At 46.3% G+C, this 20,599-nt stretch overlaps 1 protein-coding gene across 1 annotated transcript in view; it reads right to left on the reverse strand.

Annotated features, from left to right (window-relative positions):
• The window catches only part of TIMMDC1 (translocase of inner mitochondrial membrane domain containing 1), a 97,750-nt gene that overhangs the window by 28,932 nt on the left and 48,219 nt on the right, over window positions 1–20,599 (reverse strand). Inside the window, exons 5-6 of the mRNA XM_085620729.1 lie at window positions 15,373–15,440; window positions 4,412–4,490 (exon numbers count right to left, since the gene is read on the reverse strand). Coding sequence (XP_085476855.1) covers window positions 4,412–4,490; window positions 15,373–15,440 — 147 coding nt within the window. The remainder of the gene's footprint in view (window positions 1–4,411; window positions 4,491–15,372; window positions 15,441–20,599) is intronic.

Here is a 20,599-nt window from a genome sequence, read left to right on the forward strand (position 1 = left end):
TAATGGCTGCCGCTGAATGTCCGAGGCCGGGCCAGAGGGCGGTGCCGAAGAACTGCGGGATAGGTCTTGGGTAAGGCCCGAAGGCGATCCCTCGACCGGAGCCATAGACTGACGCACTGGGATATCCTCAGTCTGTACGGGTAGGCCTTGCTCGTCACCGGAGCTGCTCTCTTCGGCCCCTAAGGCCTCATCGTAGTCTCCTACCTCGGTGTCGGCTTCGTCTCTGTGAAAGAGTTGTTCTTCGATGTCTTCCGATCCGGAGTCGTGTTCGGAAGCGGGGCTGGAGGGTAGGTTCTCCACGTCTTCGACATCTTCGTCCTCGGCGCTGAAGATGTTGGTTGGTGCCGGTGCCGCTTGCTGCGCTTCAAGTCTCGCTGCTCGTCGATTCCGGAGAGTCTTCTTGGATCGGAATCGGGCACAGGCCATACATGTGGACTCGTCGTGATCCGGTGAAAGGCATTTGTTGCACACCGGGTGGACGTCGACATGGGGATATTTCGCATTGCATACAGGACACCGCTTGAATGGTGTCCTCGATTCCATCGTCGATGTCGAGTCGACGGTCGGGTATGATGCGAAAAAGTTGTTCTTGAAATTAGTAAACTAACAAATAACTATCGATACCGATCGGGAACAGTACCGACGCGAACTAAAGGCCTTTTGGCCTGTAAAAAGTTTTTCCTAACTTGAGTCAAGATAAGCACATCCGAACCCAATGGCAGAAAAAAACAATCTGAGGATGGAGAGGATGCCCATGCGCACTGTAGTCCAGGGGAGGAGTCACCTATCCCAGGATACTTCGAAGACTCTTCCAGGACAACAACGTGCAAACATCCGGACCCAACACTAGGCGGCGATCTATGCACAGATATGAATTCAGCAGCCCACATGCCTCGAACATATAGTGTATGACCAGTTTGTCCTGGCATGAACGCCAGGACCGGTCAATGCCCTTTTTCAGCTCTTTGGTAAGTTTTGCCAAGAATGTCGCCATCTTTGGATCGATGTTTGGCGTAAGGGCTACGTTCCCCTCCAGAGAAGGCCGACGGCACTCCGCCCTAAGGCGATTGCGGGCCTCCTTTTCTAAAGGCTTAAGGGGCCACATAGTTGCCCATCTTCTCTGCCTGCACCCATTCTGCGGAACTGGGATGGATAATTTCATTAGGGTCGCGCATGTCTGAGGCACCCTGGGGTGCAGGGGTAGAGTCAGAGCCCTGGCACCAGGGCCAGCAAGGGCCTGGTTCATCATCCTTGTCAGGGGTGTCCCCTACATCAGGACTATTGGGACAGGCAGGAATAGGATGGGTGTCTGCCAACCCAGTGGGGCCGTCCTGAGGTAAGGGGTAAAAAAGCATGTTTGAGGCGCTCAACCCTGTCAACCCCTTCCTCCCGCTTCTTCTTGGGTGGAGGGTAACCCCCATTCCCAAACCCGTGGGGCGTCCTGCGCTGCGGAGGCTTAGCTGGGGCCACTGCAACACTTTGAGCAATCTTCAAACACTCTTGCGCTATCTGGTCCATGAGGCGTTGCTCCGTAGGGCCCATAAGGTCATTACCCGCCCGACAAATCGAGGAATCTACAGCTCCGTAGAAGTCCTTGTCCCACTGTAGAAAGGACAATGAGTCCCCTTTCTGGTAAGTGGCCTGATGAGATTCAATCAATCAATTTTCTTGTATAGCCTGACCACTCACCGCTGAGGGTCTCGAGGCGCTAGGGGGAGGGGCGCTAGATCTGGGGTTCATTGAAGAGCCAGGTCTTGGTCATTCCTGAATTGCGGCAGAGAAGGTGATTGCCTGATGTGCAGAGGCAGGGAGTTCCAGGCCTTCGGAAGGGGGGTAGGAGAAGGATCTTCCTCCAGCCCTGTTCTTATGGATTACTGGGATGGAGACCACGGCCAGTTGGGCGGAGCGGAGATGTCTGTTGGGGGGTGTCTAAGGAGAGGCGGTGGTTGAGGTATGCAGGTCTGGCATTGTGGAGGGTTTGTAGGCGTGCATGAGCAGCTTCTAGGCAATTCTTTTGTTGATAGGTTGCCAGTGAAGGTCTCTCAGGTGGCCAGATTGCAAGGCACTAGGAGATACAGGCACCTGGAATAAAGGCCCAAAAGATTGGGGGCTGAGGCGGCCCTGATCAAAGACACGCAAGAGTGTATTTATTTTAAAGCTGGGAGGGGGCACAGACTATGTGGATGGCCAAAGGCACACAATTAGAAGGGAGAAAGCCCTGAGGGACACTAACACCTGTATCTATATATCACAGGGTAGTAAGATGTCGGAGACTGTGTCCCCACCAAAGGCTCTGCAAAGCCTCACAATACGGACCCCGCAGAGCATCACCAACTACTAGCACTGCATACAGACCTCTAGCAAGCCATCAATAGTAAAGTATGGGACATTACAGACCATTTATCTCTAGGCGTTACCCTGGACAGCGGGGCAAGGCTCAGCCACTTCAAGGCTCCGACGGCACGCACTTCAGTCTCAAAATGAGGGAGACGCAGGCTGCAGAGCCAGAGTGTCGCCTGCCAACAGAGCCCCCTGGTGCCTTGGGACCGTACCGCGGTCCACACACACACGGGGAACAGGTCACGTAAGGAACATTGGAGGGCTCATGTGGCCACAAGTGGGTACCTGGAAAGAAATGCCAAGCAAAGCCAGAAGCAGTCAAAATACCAAAGCCAATAACATTAGCACAGACGCTAATGACAAGGCAGAACCGTTTCAAACAGCACATCGTGAAATGCCCAAAAGGACCTTTCAACAAATAGCCTAACATGTTCCTTTCAATAAACTATCTAACAATACACATTCAGGAGAGATCAAAAACACGACTTAATTGGCTGCTGAGCAGTGAAGAAAGATGGAGAATGGGCAGCACCAGAGGACTAAACTGGGACCTGGCTGCAGAGAGTGAGAAAGGACTTACAAACTTTGTTGTTTCCATGCTGTTCATGGGAAAAGTCGCTTTGTTGTGATGTTCAATGGCTGCTGTGTCATAGATTCAAATATTAAAGCAAAGAAGGAAAGCATCATCCTCGCCTCCAGTCCGGACATAACATTTTCTTACAGAATGTAACGAGTCAAAGTAGGTCCCAACTGTGGACAAAATCTGGGGTTGGAAAGACAGTTTATCATCTAGCTTAACAACCAAACTATCAGCTATCACTGCAGGAGCTGGAAGATCAATACACCAGCAATGGTTCATCCCATGCTCTCTCGCTTGACCACAACGGACCATCTCTGTTTCCTCTCGTTGCCTTGCAGATGGCTCTCACACAACCAGTGCAGGGCACATTCAGACAAGATTTAAAAGTAGAGAGCACGTTTGTAAAAGTTGGGGTAAAAGTGAAACATACAAAATAGTTTCCAAATTATATGATTCTATCTGTTAACTAAGGGGGCCCCATAGATGTTAAACAATGTGGGGCTCAAAAAGGAGCCCTGCTGTTCCCCCAAAAGATAAATGTTTGCTGGTCACAGAGTAAGCCAAAGTTGTTGCCCTCTCCTTAGCCAAAAAGATGTTATCCAGCTCCATGTGGTACCTCTGATAACTATCTCTAAAAAGACGCTCTAAGAGAATAGAGTGAGACTGTACTGAATGCTCAGGATCACTCCATCCCCAAGAACAGACTAAGAACTGACCTCATAATCACTCTATTACCAAAAATAGACTGACCATTCCTCGTCCCATTAAACGATTCACAGGGACACAGAGTAAGGATTGATGTCATCATACACCACCCACAGGAACAGAAATTAAGGATTCACCTCACTTTTACATCGTCCCTAAGCCCAGACCCTGGGGGTCACCTCATTATTGCACTGTCCACAAAGAATGCAGATGAAGCATTCATCCTCTCACAGGTTCAGATCTCACCCAGACTTACCCCAGTATTACTCTAACCCAAAGAACACTGGTTCAGATCTCACCCAGACTTACCCCAGTATTACTCCAACATCAAGAACACAGGCTCAGACCTCACCCAGACATACCCCAGTATTACTCTAACATCAAGAACACAGGCTCAGACCTCACCCACACGTACCCCAATATTACTCCAACATCAAGAACACAGGCTCAGACCTCACCCAGACATATCCCAGTATTACTCCAACATCAAGAACACAGGCTCAGACCTCACCCAGACATATCCCAGTATTACTCCAACCCCAAGAACACAGGCTCAGACCTCACCCAGACATACCCCAGTATTACTCCAACCCCAAGAACACAGGCTCAGACCTCACCCAGACATACCCCAGTATTACTCTAACATCAAGAACACAGGCTCAGACCTCACTCAGACTTACCCCAGTATTATTCCAACCCCAAGAGCACAGGCTCAGACCTCACTCAGACTTACCCCAGTACTACTCCAACCCCAAGAGCACAGGCTCAGACCTCACCCAGACTTACCCCAGTATTACTCCAAGAGCGGTGCCACCGACCATGCCGCGTAGACCTAGACTGAGCCGGAACAGGCCTCCTGTAACCGCTGAAAAACAAAAAGGAAATGGAGATGAAGGTCTTTGTAGGGCCAAATAACAAGAAGCCACAGACTGACCGCCGCCTCCTTTCAGCCACCATCAGACCCTCAGCCTGACTTCATCTCACATCCTTAGGAGGAAGGTTAGGACAGGTAATGGGGTCAGAGGAGAAACAGTCCATGCACAGCTGGGTAAGAAATGAATTTAGATCAAGGCTTCAGCTAATGCAAGTTTTCAACTCCAATACAACATCAATACTGTGCGGTCCATTCAAAGGTAAAACCACAAAATCTAAGGACTTTAAATTCACGTTTAAGCTATTCACTAGATTTCTGTGTGGTCTTTGACGCAGATCACAGCTGCTGCACAATAAATCACTCACAAACCAGTCTTAAAACAAAGCCATGGCTGACGTATAGGTTGGGATGCCATAAATCTTGAAGATAAAGAACCCATGTTGGTGTTTCCTGGCCGTTTTTTGTTCAACTGCATAAAAAATGTGTGACCATTTCGGTTCCTCCAAATGTACGGTCACAGAGGCCATTTCCTGCTCACTTTTGGTGCAATTTTGTGAGGTAGCAGCGAGCACCCGTCTAACTTTACATACTATCCAGGTAGCAGGGGCCACTCCAGACCACTTCATGAAGCTGAACTCGCTGCACTTAATCATGTTTAATGTACTTGTTGGAAACTGGGCTTGTTTGCAGATGCCCCCCCCCCCCCCCTTGTTGCCCCCATTAGAACTGCTAGATGCTGGCTTTTGACTCTGATAGTGAACAGGGACCAGCTAACCAGGCCCCAGTGCCAGTGCTCTTTCCCCAAAAGGTAACTGTGAACTGGAATACCCAACTGGCAATGCACTTATCCCTCTTTGTAAGTTCTTAGTATATGGTACCAGTGGTACTTGGGGCAAGGGCGATAAGAGGGGTCACCAAAGTAGCAGCACTTTATTGTGCCACCCTGTGTGACCCGAGTAAAAGTGTGTCTGCAGGTCTCCCACTTCAACCGGCATGATCGGTCTGTCTGCTTGAGAGATCCTGCACTCACCATTTGCTGCAGTGTCTTTGTTACTGCCTTAATGCAAGTAAGTCACCTCTAAGGTAGGCCTCCAGTAACCCAGGAGGCAGGCTGCACTATATTAAAGGTGTAGATATATATGTTTGGACATGTGGATATGTGTTAACGTGAGATCAAGGGCACTTGTTGCTCGAAACGCATCACGAATGAGGTCTTTGGAAGAATAAAAATCTCTGCCACCATATCTGTGGGTTCGTGTGCTTTCCTCTCGCCGGTCAGGAGGTTTGGAATAGCGGTTCTTTGGATATATAGATATATATATAGATATAGATATATATAGATATCTATTATCTACTGGCGGTCGCCAGTAGATAGTTATAGTTAGGACCGTGTTTCCATAGGAAATCTGAAAATTCTATTTTGAATAACTTTGGCGCCGGTTGACGAATCCTCGCGAACTTTTCAAAACTAATGGGGCGCTCCGTTCAGCTCCTACCCTGAAAGTCTCGGGGCGATTCGTCAAGCGGGGGCTGAGAAAAAAGGGGGGGTCCCAAAACGCGTTTTCCCCATGCATTTTCCCATAGGACCTTTAGTCGAAGGTACAGCCCGAACGGCTGAACAGAATTACTTGAAATTTGCCAAAGAGGTAGTCCTCAGGTCAGGGATGTGCCTTTTGCATATATGGTGTCAATCTGTTCAGTAGTTCCTGAGAAAATTGCAGTTAAAAGCACATAAATATCTATAAGCGCGCACCGTGCGCGAGCGTAATTCTGATTGGTGGATTCATGTCAGTCAACATTCGAATCGGGCGAAATCAGGAAGTGTCGGCCGCCATTTTGTGTGTTTTGTGTGTGACAGTGAAAAAGAAAGGTGGAGAACGTGAAAAGGGGGCAGGGTAGAGAGTTCCTAACCCCCTAGCCTTTGTCAGGGGGTCCCTGAAGGAACCCGAAGGGTGAAAAAAACATTATTTTTTTTTCAAAAATTCGCGGGGTGCACGCAAGTTGCGCGCATGGTGAAAAAGCTTTTTAAAAAAACAAAAACATTTTAAACAAGCCATTCCATATTACAGGATACAGTCAATCTATAACTATATACATAGGTAGTTTATTGTAAAATAAATATATAAAAAATATAATAATACATACATAACTTAGCATTTAAAAAACCTTACAAATTCACTTAAAAAACCATAGGTTTCACACACGTTATAGTTAGGAATTAGCATTTAAAAAACCTTGCAAATTCACTTAAAAAACCATAGGTTTCACACATGTTATAGTTAGCTGGACATTTCACTCGTAAAAAACCAATGAAATTCCCCCGTTATAGTTAGTTCAGATAACTATAACTCGCGCAACCGCCACTCTATCACAAGGATGATGTCATCAGTCATGTCATGAGTGATGCCACTGACCATGTCATGAGTGATGTAATATGTGACGTCATGAGCAGTGGATTGCGGGCGCGCGAGTTATAGTTATCTGAACTAACTATAACGGGGGTATTTCATTGTTTTTGTTTTACGAGTAAAATATCCAGCTAACTATAACATGTGTGAAACCTATGGTTTTTTAAGTGAATATATATATATATCTATAGTATCCCTGTAAAGCAAGGTTTACTGTAAGTAATCGGCGGTCCACATGATAAGATTGGCTACTGAGCAAACTCGAGATCGCCAGCTCCATTATGGTACCACCAAATTGTGTTGTGTTTGGTGTCAAACACTGTGCTTCGCCTCCTCTCTCCCCCCCAACAAGATTCTTATGTCGAGGATGAGCTTGCATGCACATAGCTTCTGCCCTGAGTGGGTGCACACCTATGGTTTAGTACTCCAGTGTCTTGGCAGGCTTCACCGAGCAGTTTCTGCAAAGACAAGAGTCTGCCCCCCTGGTGGGATCTGCTAACAGTTCTCCAGGACGGAGACAAAGGCCTGAGCAAGAAGGTGGTCACACCACCTCCCTCCAAGGATGGCTATTGATTACAGTCATCAAGGCGGTGAGCCTCAACAGCTCTCACCGCCCTTGATATCTAATTTACTTGTCCCCCACTTGAGGACAAAGCCCTTCCCGCCCTGCCCATGCAGACAGGCAGGAAAATTAGGCAGTCGGGTGGCGTACAACTCCAAAAGGCTTGGCACACCTTTAAGGTGGGCTAGGATGTCGGTACAGCCAAGGAAGGGTTCTGCCATTTTTGCAGACACTAATATAGTGGGTTCTGGGTAGAGGGGTGATGTACACCCACAGGATTTTGTCACCCCGGGGGCGGGTTAGCCGCAGGACCCAGTAGCCCATTGGCCACTGTCCCTCACACCCTTGATGCCCCTAAATCTAGGATTTAATGGGCACCCCTGCCAACAGAACCTCAGTTATGACTTTGAATCCGCGAAGATGCAGTTACCGACAACAGCACTTTGGACTCTGCCGCAGTACAAATATAGCACCCAGGAGAGACCATATACTGGAACTGTGTGTTTGACGTGTGTCTGTGGCAAAAGCTCACTGCTCCCAGCAAGACGCCAGAAACCAAAGCAGACTCCCCTTGACTATTAGGACCAGACCCCTGCAAGCAGCAGGAAAATCGATGTGCTGCGTGACAAGAATTGTGACCCACTGGGCCAGTCGAGAGTGAGCCGGAAGAGAAGGGGGACCCTAGAAGCCCAGAGTAGTAGCTAAGCTTTCACCAAGTTTCAATCCGCTACTCCACTCATGTCGCCCTCCCGCCGCCTAAGTAATCGTGGACTAAATTTGCCGCAGCCAAGGCTTGGTGTCCACCAGTCAGGTGTTCCCCCCTTGAGTGACATCTCCAGCCTGATAACAACTCATAGCGACCAACGTCGGCAACGACCCTGCTGCTGTGTCCCTGCATCGTGAAGGAGGTGTTGAGTGTTGTCAAAGCATCTTTGGTGCGACTGGCTCCGGTGTTTGACAATTGCCAGGTACCTCTGCACCCGGAGCTTGTAGGAGGAATCCAGCTGTTGAACCCGGGTCCTGGGACCCCCCCCAAAGGCTTCTACTCTCAGAGGGTAGAGTGCAACTCAATCGCCAAGTGTGGTTTTGTCAGTGCTGCATTTTTGACAGCTCCCGCGTCTCCTATTCAGTAAAACAGCAAGACAAGTAACCCCTGCACCAGGACTCCCTGGACAAGGTAACAAGGCGCATACATTAAATAAATATTTTTTAGAGGCCCCATTTAGGATATTAGTCTTTACATGCCATTATACATTCACCAGTTTACGTTTCATTTATAAAATACATTTCTGTACAAATCTTTAGTATCTTATCACAATGTTTCTCGCTATTGGAAACACACTTCAAAATGACCGATATATTCCGCGTTGATGACCGGATGTGGTAACAATATTCTTTCTGTTTTTTTGTTTACATCCTGTTGGCTATACACAGGTGTAAAAACCAAAGGGAATGATGGACGGAGTGTTGAACATTGCAAGCACTCACCCCCAGTCAACTGATCTGGGTTTAATCCATCACCGTTCCTTAGCCCACTCTGCCACCCCAGTTCAGACATGGCCATATGCAAATCAGTCTGACCCTGTGCCTCATGGGAACAGTCCAGCCCGAACTGCCAAGCCATGTCTTCCCTGGACCGGAAACAAGCTTCCTAGGACCGGTTTCTGGCATTTCAGCCGTCTTCAGCCAGGCTTGCTTGAATCCAGTGGCAAAGTGAGCAAGGGACTCACGTCTGAGCATACCTTGCCAACTTATGGCGAACAAAGCAAAAACCAAAGGGAATGATGGACGGAGTGTTGAACATTGCAAGCACTCACCCCCAGTCAACTGATCTGGGTTTAATCCATCACCGTTCTTTAGCCCACTCTGCCACCCCAGTTCAGACATGGCCATATGCAAATCAGTCTGACCCTGTGCCTAATGGGAACAGTCCAGCCCGAACTGCCAAGCCATGTCTTCCCTGGACCGGAAACAAGCTTCCTAGGACCGGTTTCTGGAATTTCAGCCGTCTTCAGCCAGGCTTGCTTGAATCCAGAGGCAAAGTGAGCAAGGGACTCACGTCTGAGCATACCCTGCCAACTTATGGCGAACAAAGCAAAAACCAAAGGGAATGATGGACGGAGTGTTGAACAATGCAAGCACTCACCCCCAGAGTTGACTTAGTCCAAGGTACAGCCCGAAAGGCTGAACAGAATTACTTGAAATTTGGCAGAGAGGTAGTCCTCAGGTCAGGGATGTGCCTTTTGAATATCAGGAGTCAATCTGTTCAGTAGTTCCTGAGAAAATTTCAGTTAAAAGTACATATATATCTATAAGCGCGCACTGTGCGCGCACGGTGACGTGCGCGAGCGCAATTCTGATTGGTTGTTAGATGTCAGTAAACATTCGAATCGGTCGAAATCAGGAAGTGTCGTCCGCCATTTTGTCTCTCGCAGTCTGAGGCAGGGAAAAACAAAGGTGGAGAACGTGAAAAGGGGGCAGGGTGGACAGTTCCAGACCCCCTAGCCTTTGTCAGGGGGTCACTGAAGGACCCCCAAGGGTGAACAAAAACTTTTTTCTTTTTTTACTAAAAAGCGCGGGGTGCGCGCACGGTGAAAAACCTGAAATTTTTTTTTTATTAATAAATACATAACTTAGCATTTAAAAAAACGTACAAATTCACTTAAAAAACCATAGGTTTCACACATGTTATAGTTAGCTGGACATTTCCCTCGTAAAAAAACAATGAAATTCCCCCGTTATAGTTAGTGCAGGCAACTATAACTCACGCGACCGCAATCCTCTGCTGATGACGTCAGATATTACATCACTGTATTTAGACACCTATTTACCCATGTCTTCTTCCATTAATCTTTAGCTATACATATATTACAAATATTTATTTTTCAGAAAGACACATATGTAATCAGTGATGTAATATCTGACGTCATCAGCAGAGGATTGCGGTCGCGTGAGTTATAGTTGCCTGCACTAACTATAACGGGGAAATTTCATTGTTTTTTTACGAGGGAAATGTCCAGCTAACTATAACATGTGTGAAACCTATGGTTTTTTAAGTGAATATATATATATATATATATATATATATATATATAAAATTCAACACACTAGTTTCTGACCAATTTCCTGACACGCTGCTTGTGGATTACGCAGAGACACGTTACTGCGCTTGTAAGTAATTTAAGACCAGTACTTCATATTTCGATCTCGACTGTTTCTATGTAGGATACCAATAATTTAAATTGAATTGCATTTTCTTCTGTTTTCAGATTTTTGGTCACATCTAAGTACTTCGTATTAGCTCACTAGTTGATCTTGGGAGTCTTGATATTGTATCATAATCCTGTCAATATGGCGTCGATTTACACATGTATTTGTTCCACTGTAACGACGGATTACCTTGCACAAGGGGACGCGGTTGTGATAAAATATTGAAAACATCGACCTAATGACCTACACATGTGTATGTATGGTATAATTATGCCATGTATAATATTTGGTCATCAGGGCAGATAGTATATTTGACTTGGATTCATAGCGCTCATTTGTAGACAATGCACTTTATTTTATTCCATATAAGCATTCTGTACGAATTGGGAACCTGCCACATGTCCGAAATTAGGGCTCTGACATTCGGTACTAATGTCTATAATAAAATATCTTTGAAATATAACCGTTTATAATTGGATTTGACATGTACAATATGTCTAAATGGGTTTTGCAATATGGCGCCTGCCGTACACATATCGATCTCATGGTCACTACTCAATATTTTCCGTATGGAAGCGATCTTCTACAAAAGAGTAATTATATGGCTTTAAACATTTGTGTGTGTATTATTATTTTATGTCTGATTTCATCAATTTAGTCAGACATTTAGGCTATTTCATTAATCAAATACAATCTTGATGTTGAATATATTCACTTATAACTGTTTCATGCTCAGAACTACAATGTCTTACATTGAATGCCGAATATACAGTCGAAGTTATTAGAGATCGTCTTTTGTGGAACTAAGATTAGTCCATGATAGCGTGATTTTACAAACGGTTTAAATGTATAACCTAAACATACCTTATGTGCATTTCATTTTTTAAAGGGCTGTGGCTATCAAACCTTCATTTACTGATCTATAGACAACATAATATAGTTGTCCATTTTTGCAAATACACAGGTATGTTTGATTGTAATTGCCAGTGTAATTTATTGAACTGGCATACAGTGAGAATTTAAACAAACATATGATTTGGAACGATTAAACAATATGCATAAAAGTATTAGAGATGGGAAAAATACATCTCTTCAAATCTAAAATAAACAAAAAAAAAATTTCTTTAAAATCTTTTAAAAAAAATATTAAAATCTACTTAGAGCAGGTAATAGTGCTCTTTTACTATGTGCACACACTCATATGTCCAAAAAATATAAACATATCAATTTTTGTCTTTTGTTATAGATTTATGATTTTCGAATATTTGTCTATATAGCATTTAGCGTCATGTTGGCTCTTGCAAGCATCATTTTTTCTGAGGTATGTGTAACTTTTATATGATCACAAGTAAACTAAAGGTCCTGCAAAATACGATAAGTTTTACATCTGCATACAACAGAGACTGCATTACCATTTGCTATTATGGCGATATAAGTAGGCCTATTATTGTACTCATTTGATAGTTTGAAATTATTTATTAATGTCAACTTAGAAAGGTTCACGTCTCACCGTTTGGTTATAAAATATGGAAAGAATTACACTTGTGTCATGCTTAATTATTGATTGTATTATTGGTCACCAATATGGTGATAAGAATTGATTTATCATTGTGGACAACTGACTCTTGAATATAATCTGTCAAAATGTCATTAAAGGAATGCTTTACGAAATCCTTTTGATAATCTTGACATAATTAGAAAGTTATACATTAATAAAATTGTTTGAACTAGGTTATAAATAACTATACGAATTATTCTGTGAGGTATCTCCTATGTATATATCTCCCAATGTACAAATTTGCAAAATGTCTCTTCATGATCTATATGTCAAAATGTATATGTTACATAAAGGTGTAGGGAAAATATTGTATGGATATTGGTTCAATTGCCTAGTCCAAATTAACTTTTATATACATTTTAATTGTATATACTAATGTATGTTTTATGTATATATTTTTGTAGCCTTGAAGAATTCCCGTTGGGACGAAACGCTCCACGTCGGCTATGAACTGTATGCTGCGCTTTAAAAAAAAAAAAGATCAGAAAACTTGAACAAAAGAATAAAGAAAATTATATCATAAAGAAACTAAAGTCTGTTGTGAATCTTTGGGAGACATTGTGTTATTGTTCATTTTTCAGTTACTGACGTATACAATTGTCTGTTACATAGAACCATAGCTGTGTGCTGAGCCACTCCTGCTTCTAACAAATTAACGACTGTTGAGTCCTGGCCTAGGGACTCACAGGACCATCACCACAAGAGGGTTCGTTTGAACTCGCGTTGCAAGTACCCAGTGCTAACTGTGCTTTACCCATTGACTTTAATGGTAAACGTTTGACAGCTTCAACTGCATTTATTTATTGTTTAATGTTTTGAAATTCTATAACTCAGGTTATATACAAAGTATCAAGTTCATTTGATGTCTATGTTTATATAAAAATACAATCTATTTTTTATAAATTGGTGTCGGATTTCTTTCGAGTCATGTCATTTACTTATTGTCAGTGGTGCATAAAATGCTTTACTCAAGTTCCTCTAAGTAAGCCTGACTGCTCTTTGTCACTCTACCAGGGAAGAGTTAAGAATTGTTGTGAGAGAATCCGAGGTCCACTTTTGTGTATTGTGGTTTTATTATATGATAAGTACCCCGGCCACATCACATAATCCTTTCACCTTGCAACAGTACTGTACACGTGCCCGAGACCACTTCATGAAGCTGATCCCACTGCACGTATTCATGTTTAATGTACTCTCCGCGCGCTCTGGGCCATCAGCATTTCTTAAAATTATCCTTAGTCACGACTTCATGCAATGATCTCAAGTAACTGTAAACTGCACTCTAATGGACTCCGTTATGCATTCCCCCCACTGCCAGAACTCTCCTCTCCATGCATACACTTCATCCATCCACTCCGTGAACTCTGTACTGCTGAAGTCACTCACACTGCACTCCTCCCACTGCTGTACTTCACTCACATTGCACTCCCTCCACTGTTGGACCTCACCCCATCCCCCATACACATCATCCATCCACTCTGTGGCCTCTGCACTGCTGTACTTCACTCTTTCCACTGCTGTACCCCGCCCCATCCCCCATACACTTCATCCATCTACTTTGTGGGCTCTGTACTGCTGATGTTATTCACACTGCACTCCTCCCACTGCCGGAACTCTCCTCTCCATGCACACACTTCATACATCCACTCTGTGGCCGCTGCACTGCTGAAGTCACCGCACTCCACCCCATCCCCCCATACTCTGCGCTGCTGTGCCACAATTCAGTGTGTCTCATTTTCTCTGCCATTCACCATATTATCAGTACCTCCACATCCACTTTCATAAACAAAATAGCGATTACTCAGGCCGAATCCCAGTCCATCGTAAATCAGTCTTGAGCCTGCTCGAATCGGAACAGTCCACCCAGGACCTCCCTAAACTGGACACAAGTAACAAGACCCTTCTCACCCTGATTGGGGATCGTCAGTCAGGTGCAGGTTGGTTCCAGCAGCACAGTGAAGACAAGACACACGTCTAGGAAGGCCCGTCACACTTCGGGCATCCCACGCTGTCACACTTAGGGCATCACACGCGATGGATGGAATGCTTGAATTAATCTCAGCCACTGGTATTTGCTGGGAGCCTCATCCCTGTACATCATTATTTTGCACACCATGCCACCTCAGATTAGACCCAGCTTTCAGCCTTGGTCCTGCTTCAAAAGGAACAGTCCAGCCTGAACTGCCACGCCAGGTCCCTTCTGAACCAGAACACGAGCAACCTAAGACTAGTTCTGCCCTGATTGAAGCTCGTCAGTTAGGTGCAAGTTGGTTCCAGTGGCTCAGTGAGAAAGGGAGCCGAGTCTGGGCATACTTGTCTCACTTAGAGAGTCACCCTGAAGTTAACAGAACAGTGATGGGTGCAACGCTTGAATTCATCTCACCCACTGGTGATTACAAGGGGCCGCATCATTACTTTGCATACCATGTCACCTCAGATTAGAGCCAGCTGTATGCAAATCAGCCTCAGTCCTGCTCCAAGAGAAACAGTCCACATCCACTTTCAGCCAGCCTCTGCTTCCCCAGCTGGATTAATTTCTCAGAACGTCTTGAACCCAAGGCTCCCCCTTCACACCCTCACTACCAATGTACACTCTGGAACATTACACTGCTCCAGCCAACTCACTCGTGGCATGTCACCGTTCAGCACACTTCTTCAATGCTGACTCACAAAGAGACACTCTACAGTCCAGAAGTTCATCTCCCTGTTCCTTTCCCATCCCCGCATGGTCACCCCCTCCTGAAATTTCATTTGAGATATGTTCTCTCTCAAACTCCTGTCCTTTCAGACAGTCCTATGATTCAGACCTTATCGTTTCCCAATCCTTATGCGTTACCTCCACTCTAATGCTGTTTTGCCAAAACCCAGTCTCTGGTCCACACAGTTTCCCCTGGTTATCGGACACTGGTCTCCCACCACAGGGGGTTCACTAACCCTTGCTTGTGTTCCCTTACCTCAGTGTCCAACCCTCCACTTTGACTCTGGGGCTGAAGGACAGGCTCCGTAATTCCAGATATACCCCAGCTGAGGAACAAAGAGTGTGCATAGGCGGCAACATTAAATCAAATTGGAATTCACAACTGTGCCTTGTCGCCATCTGCGAGCAGAGATGTGGAATTAGAACATAAATCTTACCTCCTGCAGCAGCAAAGTGGAACAGGGAGCTCTTATCCCGGTACACCGACAGTCCCAGGCTGACAGAACTGTAAAGAGAAAGAGGGAAAGGACTGAGCTGTACCGTCTGTCACAAGGAGAGTTTTATTAGAAAACAGACTGGTACCATCCACGAACTGAGTGGCGTAAGAGCGTTAGAGGGTTGGACGTGACGTAACAGTGATAGAGGGTAGGAAGTAACCTAACAGCAGTGGAGGATGTTTTATGTGCTAAGCTTGCTATGTTGCATGGTATCAGTAAAGCATGTTTAAGTTATAAAAACAGCCTCAGCTATGAAATCCTGGAGAATATAAAACAGGCCACAGACATAGAAGGCAGAAAGGTTCCATACAGCCATGGCACAAACAGCAGGTGCTCCCCCACAAGATAATTGCAGCAAGTGCATTAACCACCTGAGCAAAAGAATAGATAGTTCAAAAGACTAGTGAACACTGTTACACTAGAAGTGCAGCACAGCATAACATACAATGATAAAGTGTCATCTACTGGAATAAATTAATCATAGGAATAGTCTTCAGCAACTAAGCATCGCTCTCTCCCAACAACCAGTTGTTCTCCAAGAGTAAAGGTAAAGCTACTTAACTTTGGTAATTCGGTTTCTGGTGGATACTCTAACCGCACATTCCTCAACAATATTCTTACGCACTAGACTGGATGCAGAGAATTCTTCAGCAATGGTCTCACCTGCTGCCAGGTGTGCCGTGTGGCTCTGCACAATACCTTGGAAGTGATGGAGCTGAGCCGCACATAAGCACCAGCTCAGCACAGATGTCACTTTCTTGACCTTCTCCTTCCGCACCCTCAGATGCGGAGTATTCTAACTTGAGACTTTATTATGATGCTCAGAAGGCCACTCCCCCGAGGAAGGAGGAGGGATGACAGAGAGGAATCTGCAGTTACAAATATCCACTAGAAAGAGCATTGCCAAAGGTAAGTACCTTGTCCTTCAGATGGATAGTTCCCACCGCAGATTCCTCATCCTTAGAAGAGATGCTGCAGCAGTATCTCCCAAAGGGGAAGGGTCTGAGCAGTGGACTCACATCTGTACGTCCAGTAGGACTGGCGGGGCAAAGTGGACCTCACGTCGGACCAGACTGTCAAGGAAACAGAGCTTCATAAATGTGTGAAAAATCACCCATATCGTTGGCTGGCAGACGTCTAGATCCAGGACTCCTCTCGCCAATGCAGCCATAGTGGACTTCAGTTGGGTGAAAAAAAACAGCAGATATTCTGGGACTAGCTTCTTAGCCAGTGCATAGTCAATTTTAATGCGAGAGGACATCAGCCTTGACAGGGTTCTCTTTGGCAGAACTTTCCCTTTCTTTGCAGTAGAAAAGCTCACAAAGACCAAACTCAAATGGCAATCTTTTGTGTGATCAACGTAGGAGCTCAAGGACACCTCAGGATTGAGCCAGTGGAGACTCGCCTCGTCTACTGAAGGATGTGGAGGAGTTAAGAATGCAGGCGGGGCAAGCGATTGGCCAACAGAAGGGAGATATTACCTTGGGCAAGTAGGACCCAAGGTCCTCAGCACTGATTTGTCCAGAAAGAAGATGGTGCAGGGATGTTGCACTGAGAGTGCTTCAAGTTCAGGTACCTGGTGCGCCGATGTAATGGTGAATCAGTCCTCGCAGCAACAGCTGTTCACTGGCTCAAACAAAATGTGCATAAAAAATACTAAGACCAGGTCCAAATCCCTCTGCGGCGTGACAAATGAGTATGAAAGAGGAGGCCCATCTTAAGGCGGTAGGTGGATTAGAGGGCAAGCACTCAGGAGCTCTGGGTGACACGCTCTCTTGTCCCAATCCGTGGCTATTAAGATGACTTTGGCACAGCCGGTCATAGCTTATCTCACAACTCACTCGGGGAGCAGCAACAGGAACATGTACATGAGTCCTGCATGTCTTTGGAAATTGAATGCTTCTCCTAGTCACAGTCCTGGAGGAAACTCCAATGTGCCGAAGCCTTGATACTACACCTTCTGAATGGTAGCAAACAGATCTAGCCAAGGAACTGCCCACTAGCCAAGAATGTCCCGTGCCACCTCGGGAACAAACAGCATCGTGGTCTGCCAGCTGATGCCTGCTCCGCTCGTCTGCTCTGGTATTTGGAGATCCTGCAGGTGCCTGGCCAACAGGAACAGGATTTGTAGGGCCAGGTATCTGCAGAGGGGTCTGCCCTTCTGACACATGATCCAGGACTCCATCCTGCCCCGCTTGTTGAAGTACCACATGGCGGTCGGGTGTCTGCAAAGACCCGCATCAACCTTTCTTTGATGAAGGGCAGAAAGGCTTTCAGGGCTAAACAGATTGACCAAGGCTCCAGAAGACTGATGTGGAGCAGGCCCCCCACAAGAGAGCAGAGGCCTCTGAACTCCACCTCCCAGGTAAACCCCCACCCCCGAGCAGAGGCCTCTGAACTCCACCTCCCAGGTGACCCCCCACCCCCGAGCAGAGTCCTCTGAACTCCACCTCCCAGGTGACCCCCCACCCCCGAGCAGAGGCCTCTGAACTCCACCTCCCAGGTGACCCCCCACCCCCGAGCAGAGGCCTCTGAACTCCACCTCCCAGGTAACCCCCATACCCCCGAGCAGAGTCCTCTGAGCTCCACCTCTCAGGTGACCCCTCCACCCCCCCACCCCAAATCAAGCAGTGACGCATCTGTCATAATAATTCACCTTCGCTTCAATGGTAGTCAAGTGAAAGTCCAACATTGCTGCTGCTCTTCACACTACTATTCCGGAAGAGGCTCTTCCTTCCATTGGTGGCCCAGGTGCTGCCAGGCTCTGGCTCATGGATCAATTTAGTCCACTGGCATTTTGGAAATCAAGATCCAACCTTTCATCAGTGCAGTGAAGGGGGAGCACACTGTCCTCTTCATCGGTGTCATGGGGGGGGGGGGGGGGGGGGGGGGCATTAGATAGGCCCTGAATCACAACAGAATCACAGCCACATGAGGCAACAAAGGAGAGGCTGAGGACTGGAATCGGACTGATGACAACTAGCGACGCTTTAGTAATTCCAAAGCCTGACGTGCGTTGACCTCAACTGTAGGTTGGAGACCAGCATCGGATCTGGGTCCGGTGCTAGTGCTGACAGAAATGCGACCAGTGTCAGCACAAAGGAGCTGGTACAGATATTGGGGCCAGTGTGGAAGTCTAGACCGGAGCCAGTACAGACCCACAAACAGGTCTCGAGAAGTCAGTCGGCATCAGAGGAGAGCCCAACTGGGGGCCCCTGCAAAGGAGCGGGCAGCATCTGGGAAATTCTTCAGTATTGCTTCCTTGAAGGCGTGCATTTGCTGTTCAGTCGACAATGGCTAGGGGAATTTGGCACATGCCGAGACCAGATCAAAGTCTATAGAAGCTGGAAGAAAATGACTGTTTGACTGACGCCCTCGTGAATTCTCGCCGGACTCCGGGTGGTGACAAGGAATCGAGTCCTGCTTGGCTTTCTTGAGATTATGGCGCAATTTTGAGTGGGAATGGACTTCAAGTGGTACCAACCTCAACCAAGAATGACCCCACAACTTGGAGCGGGACTTCTGTTTCAAGCACGACCTCTTCCTGTGCTCAGCGACAAAGTGTCTCCTCCTGCTTCCTGATTGCCTGGTTGTGCATGATGGTGCAGTTATCATACAACTGTCCAGAGTCCAAGCACAAAAGTCACATGCTGAGCGGGTCCATGACTGCCATATGCTCCCTGCAGTCAAAGCAAGGGTTGCGTAGGGTGATTCTCCAATTCAGGGCAGATGTCGTCCCTGGCATGCTGAGAAAACCCTTTTGCAGTCTTTGGCAAGTGACCAACAAGTTTCCTGTATGCAGTGCTGGTGCTATTTGCAGCTCTGATCCATCATTTCCAGGGCAGTATGGAGTCACCGCAGAGTCACCTGGTGCCATATGTCACCATTGCTGAAGAGTTCTCTGGATTTAGTCTGGCACAGCAGAATATTCGAAAGGTGAGAAATCTACGGTTACAAATATCCATCCGAATGTTTCATTTACTGGAATAAGGGATGCACCAACATGAAACAATGATTCTCTGCCAGTGAAAAAGGACTGGCATTCAAGATTCATCTACACTGAGGAACAACATTTACATCATCAGAATTCAAGTATTCATCAAGGGAACTAAGGGCTCATCGCCCAGTTTAATATCTTCTTCTTCTGCACTAAGTGACTCGTCTCCCGCATTACAGTTTCAGATTTACAGGAGAAAAGTGTCGATATACATTAACAGGAGTCGTGAACAGCAAAAAAGGGGCCCCTGGCTGCAAACCGGATTACATAGGGTGCTATAAACGATTCTTCTATATAAATATTTATCTCCAGAGTAAATGATTCATCTCAGGGAATAAAGAACTCATTTTCAGCAATAATGAATGCACCTAGAAGTCCATTCATCCTTCGCGGGAAATGATTCATGTAAGCCAGAAAGGATTCATCTGGAGCAATGCACGAGAAATATCCAGCAAGAAAGGATTCATCTGGAGCAACGCACGATGCATGTCCAGCAAGAAGGGATTCATCTAGAGCAACGCATGATGCATGTCCAGCAAGAAGGGATTCATCAGGAGCAATGCACAATGCATGTCCAGCAAGAAGGGACTCATCTGGAGCAGCACATGATGCATGTCCAGCAAGAAGGGACTCATCTGAAACAACGCATGATGCATGTCCAGCAAGAAGGGACTCATCTGAAACAACGCATGATGCATGTCCAGCAAGAAGGGATTCATCAGAGGCAATGCACAATGCATGTCCAGCAAGAAGGGACTCATCTGGAGCAACGCATGATGCATGTCCAGCAAGAAGGGATTCATCAGAAGCAATGCACAATGCATGTCCAGCAAGAAGGGACTCATCTGGAGCAACGCATGATGCATGTCCAGCAAGAAGGGATTCATCAGAAGCAATGCACAATGCATGTCCAGCAAGAAGGGACTCATCTGGAGCAACGCATGATGCATGTCCAGCAAGAAGGGATTCATCAGAAGCAATGCACAATGCATGTCCAGCAAGAAGGGATTCATCTGGAGCAGCGCATGATGCATGTCCAGCAAGAAGGGATTCATCAGGAGCAATGCACAATGCATGTCCAGCAAGAAGGGACTCATCTGGAGCAACGCATGATGCATGTCCAGCAAGAAGGGATTCATCAGAAGCAATGCACAATGCATGTCCAGCAAG

This window comes from Triturus cristatus, chromosome 8 (assembly GCF_964204655.1).
Source record: "Triturus cristatus chromosome 8, aTriCri1.1, whole genome shotgun sequence".
Classification (NCBI taxonomy): Eukaryota; Metazoa; Chordata; class Amphibia; order Caudata; family Salamandridae; genus Triturus; species Triturus cristatus.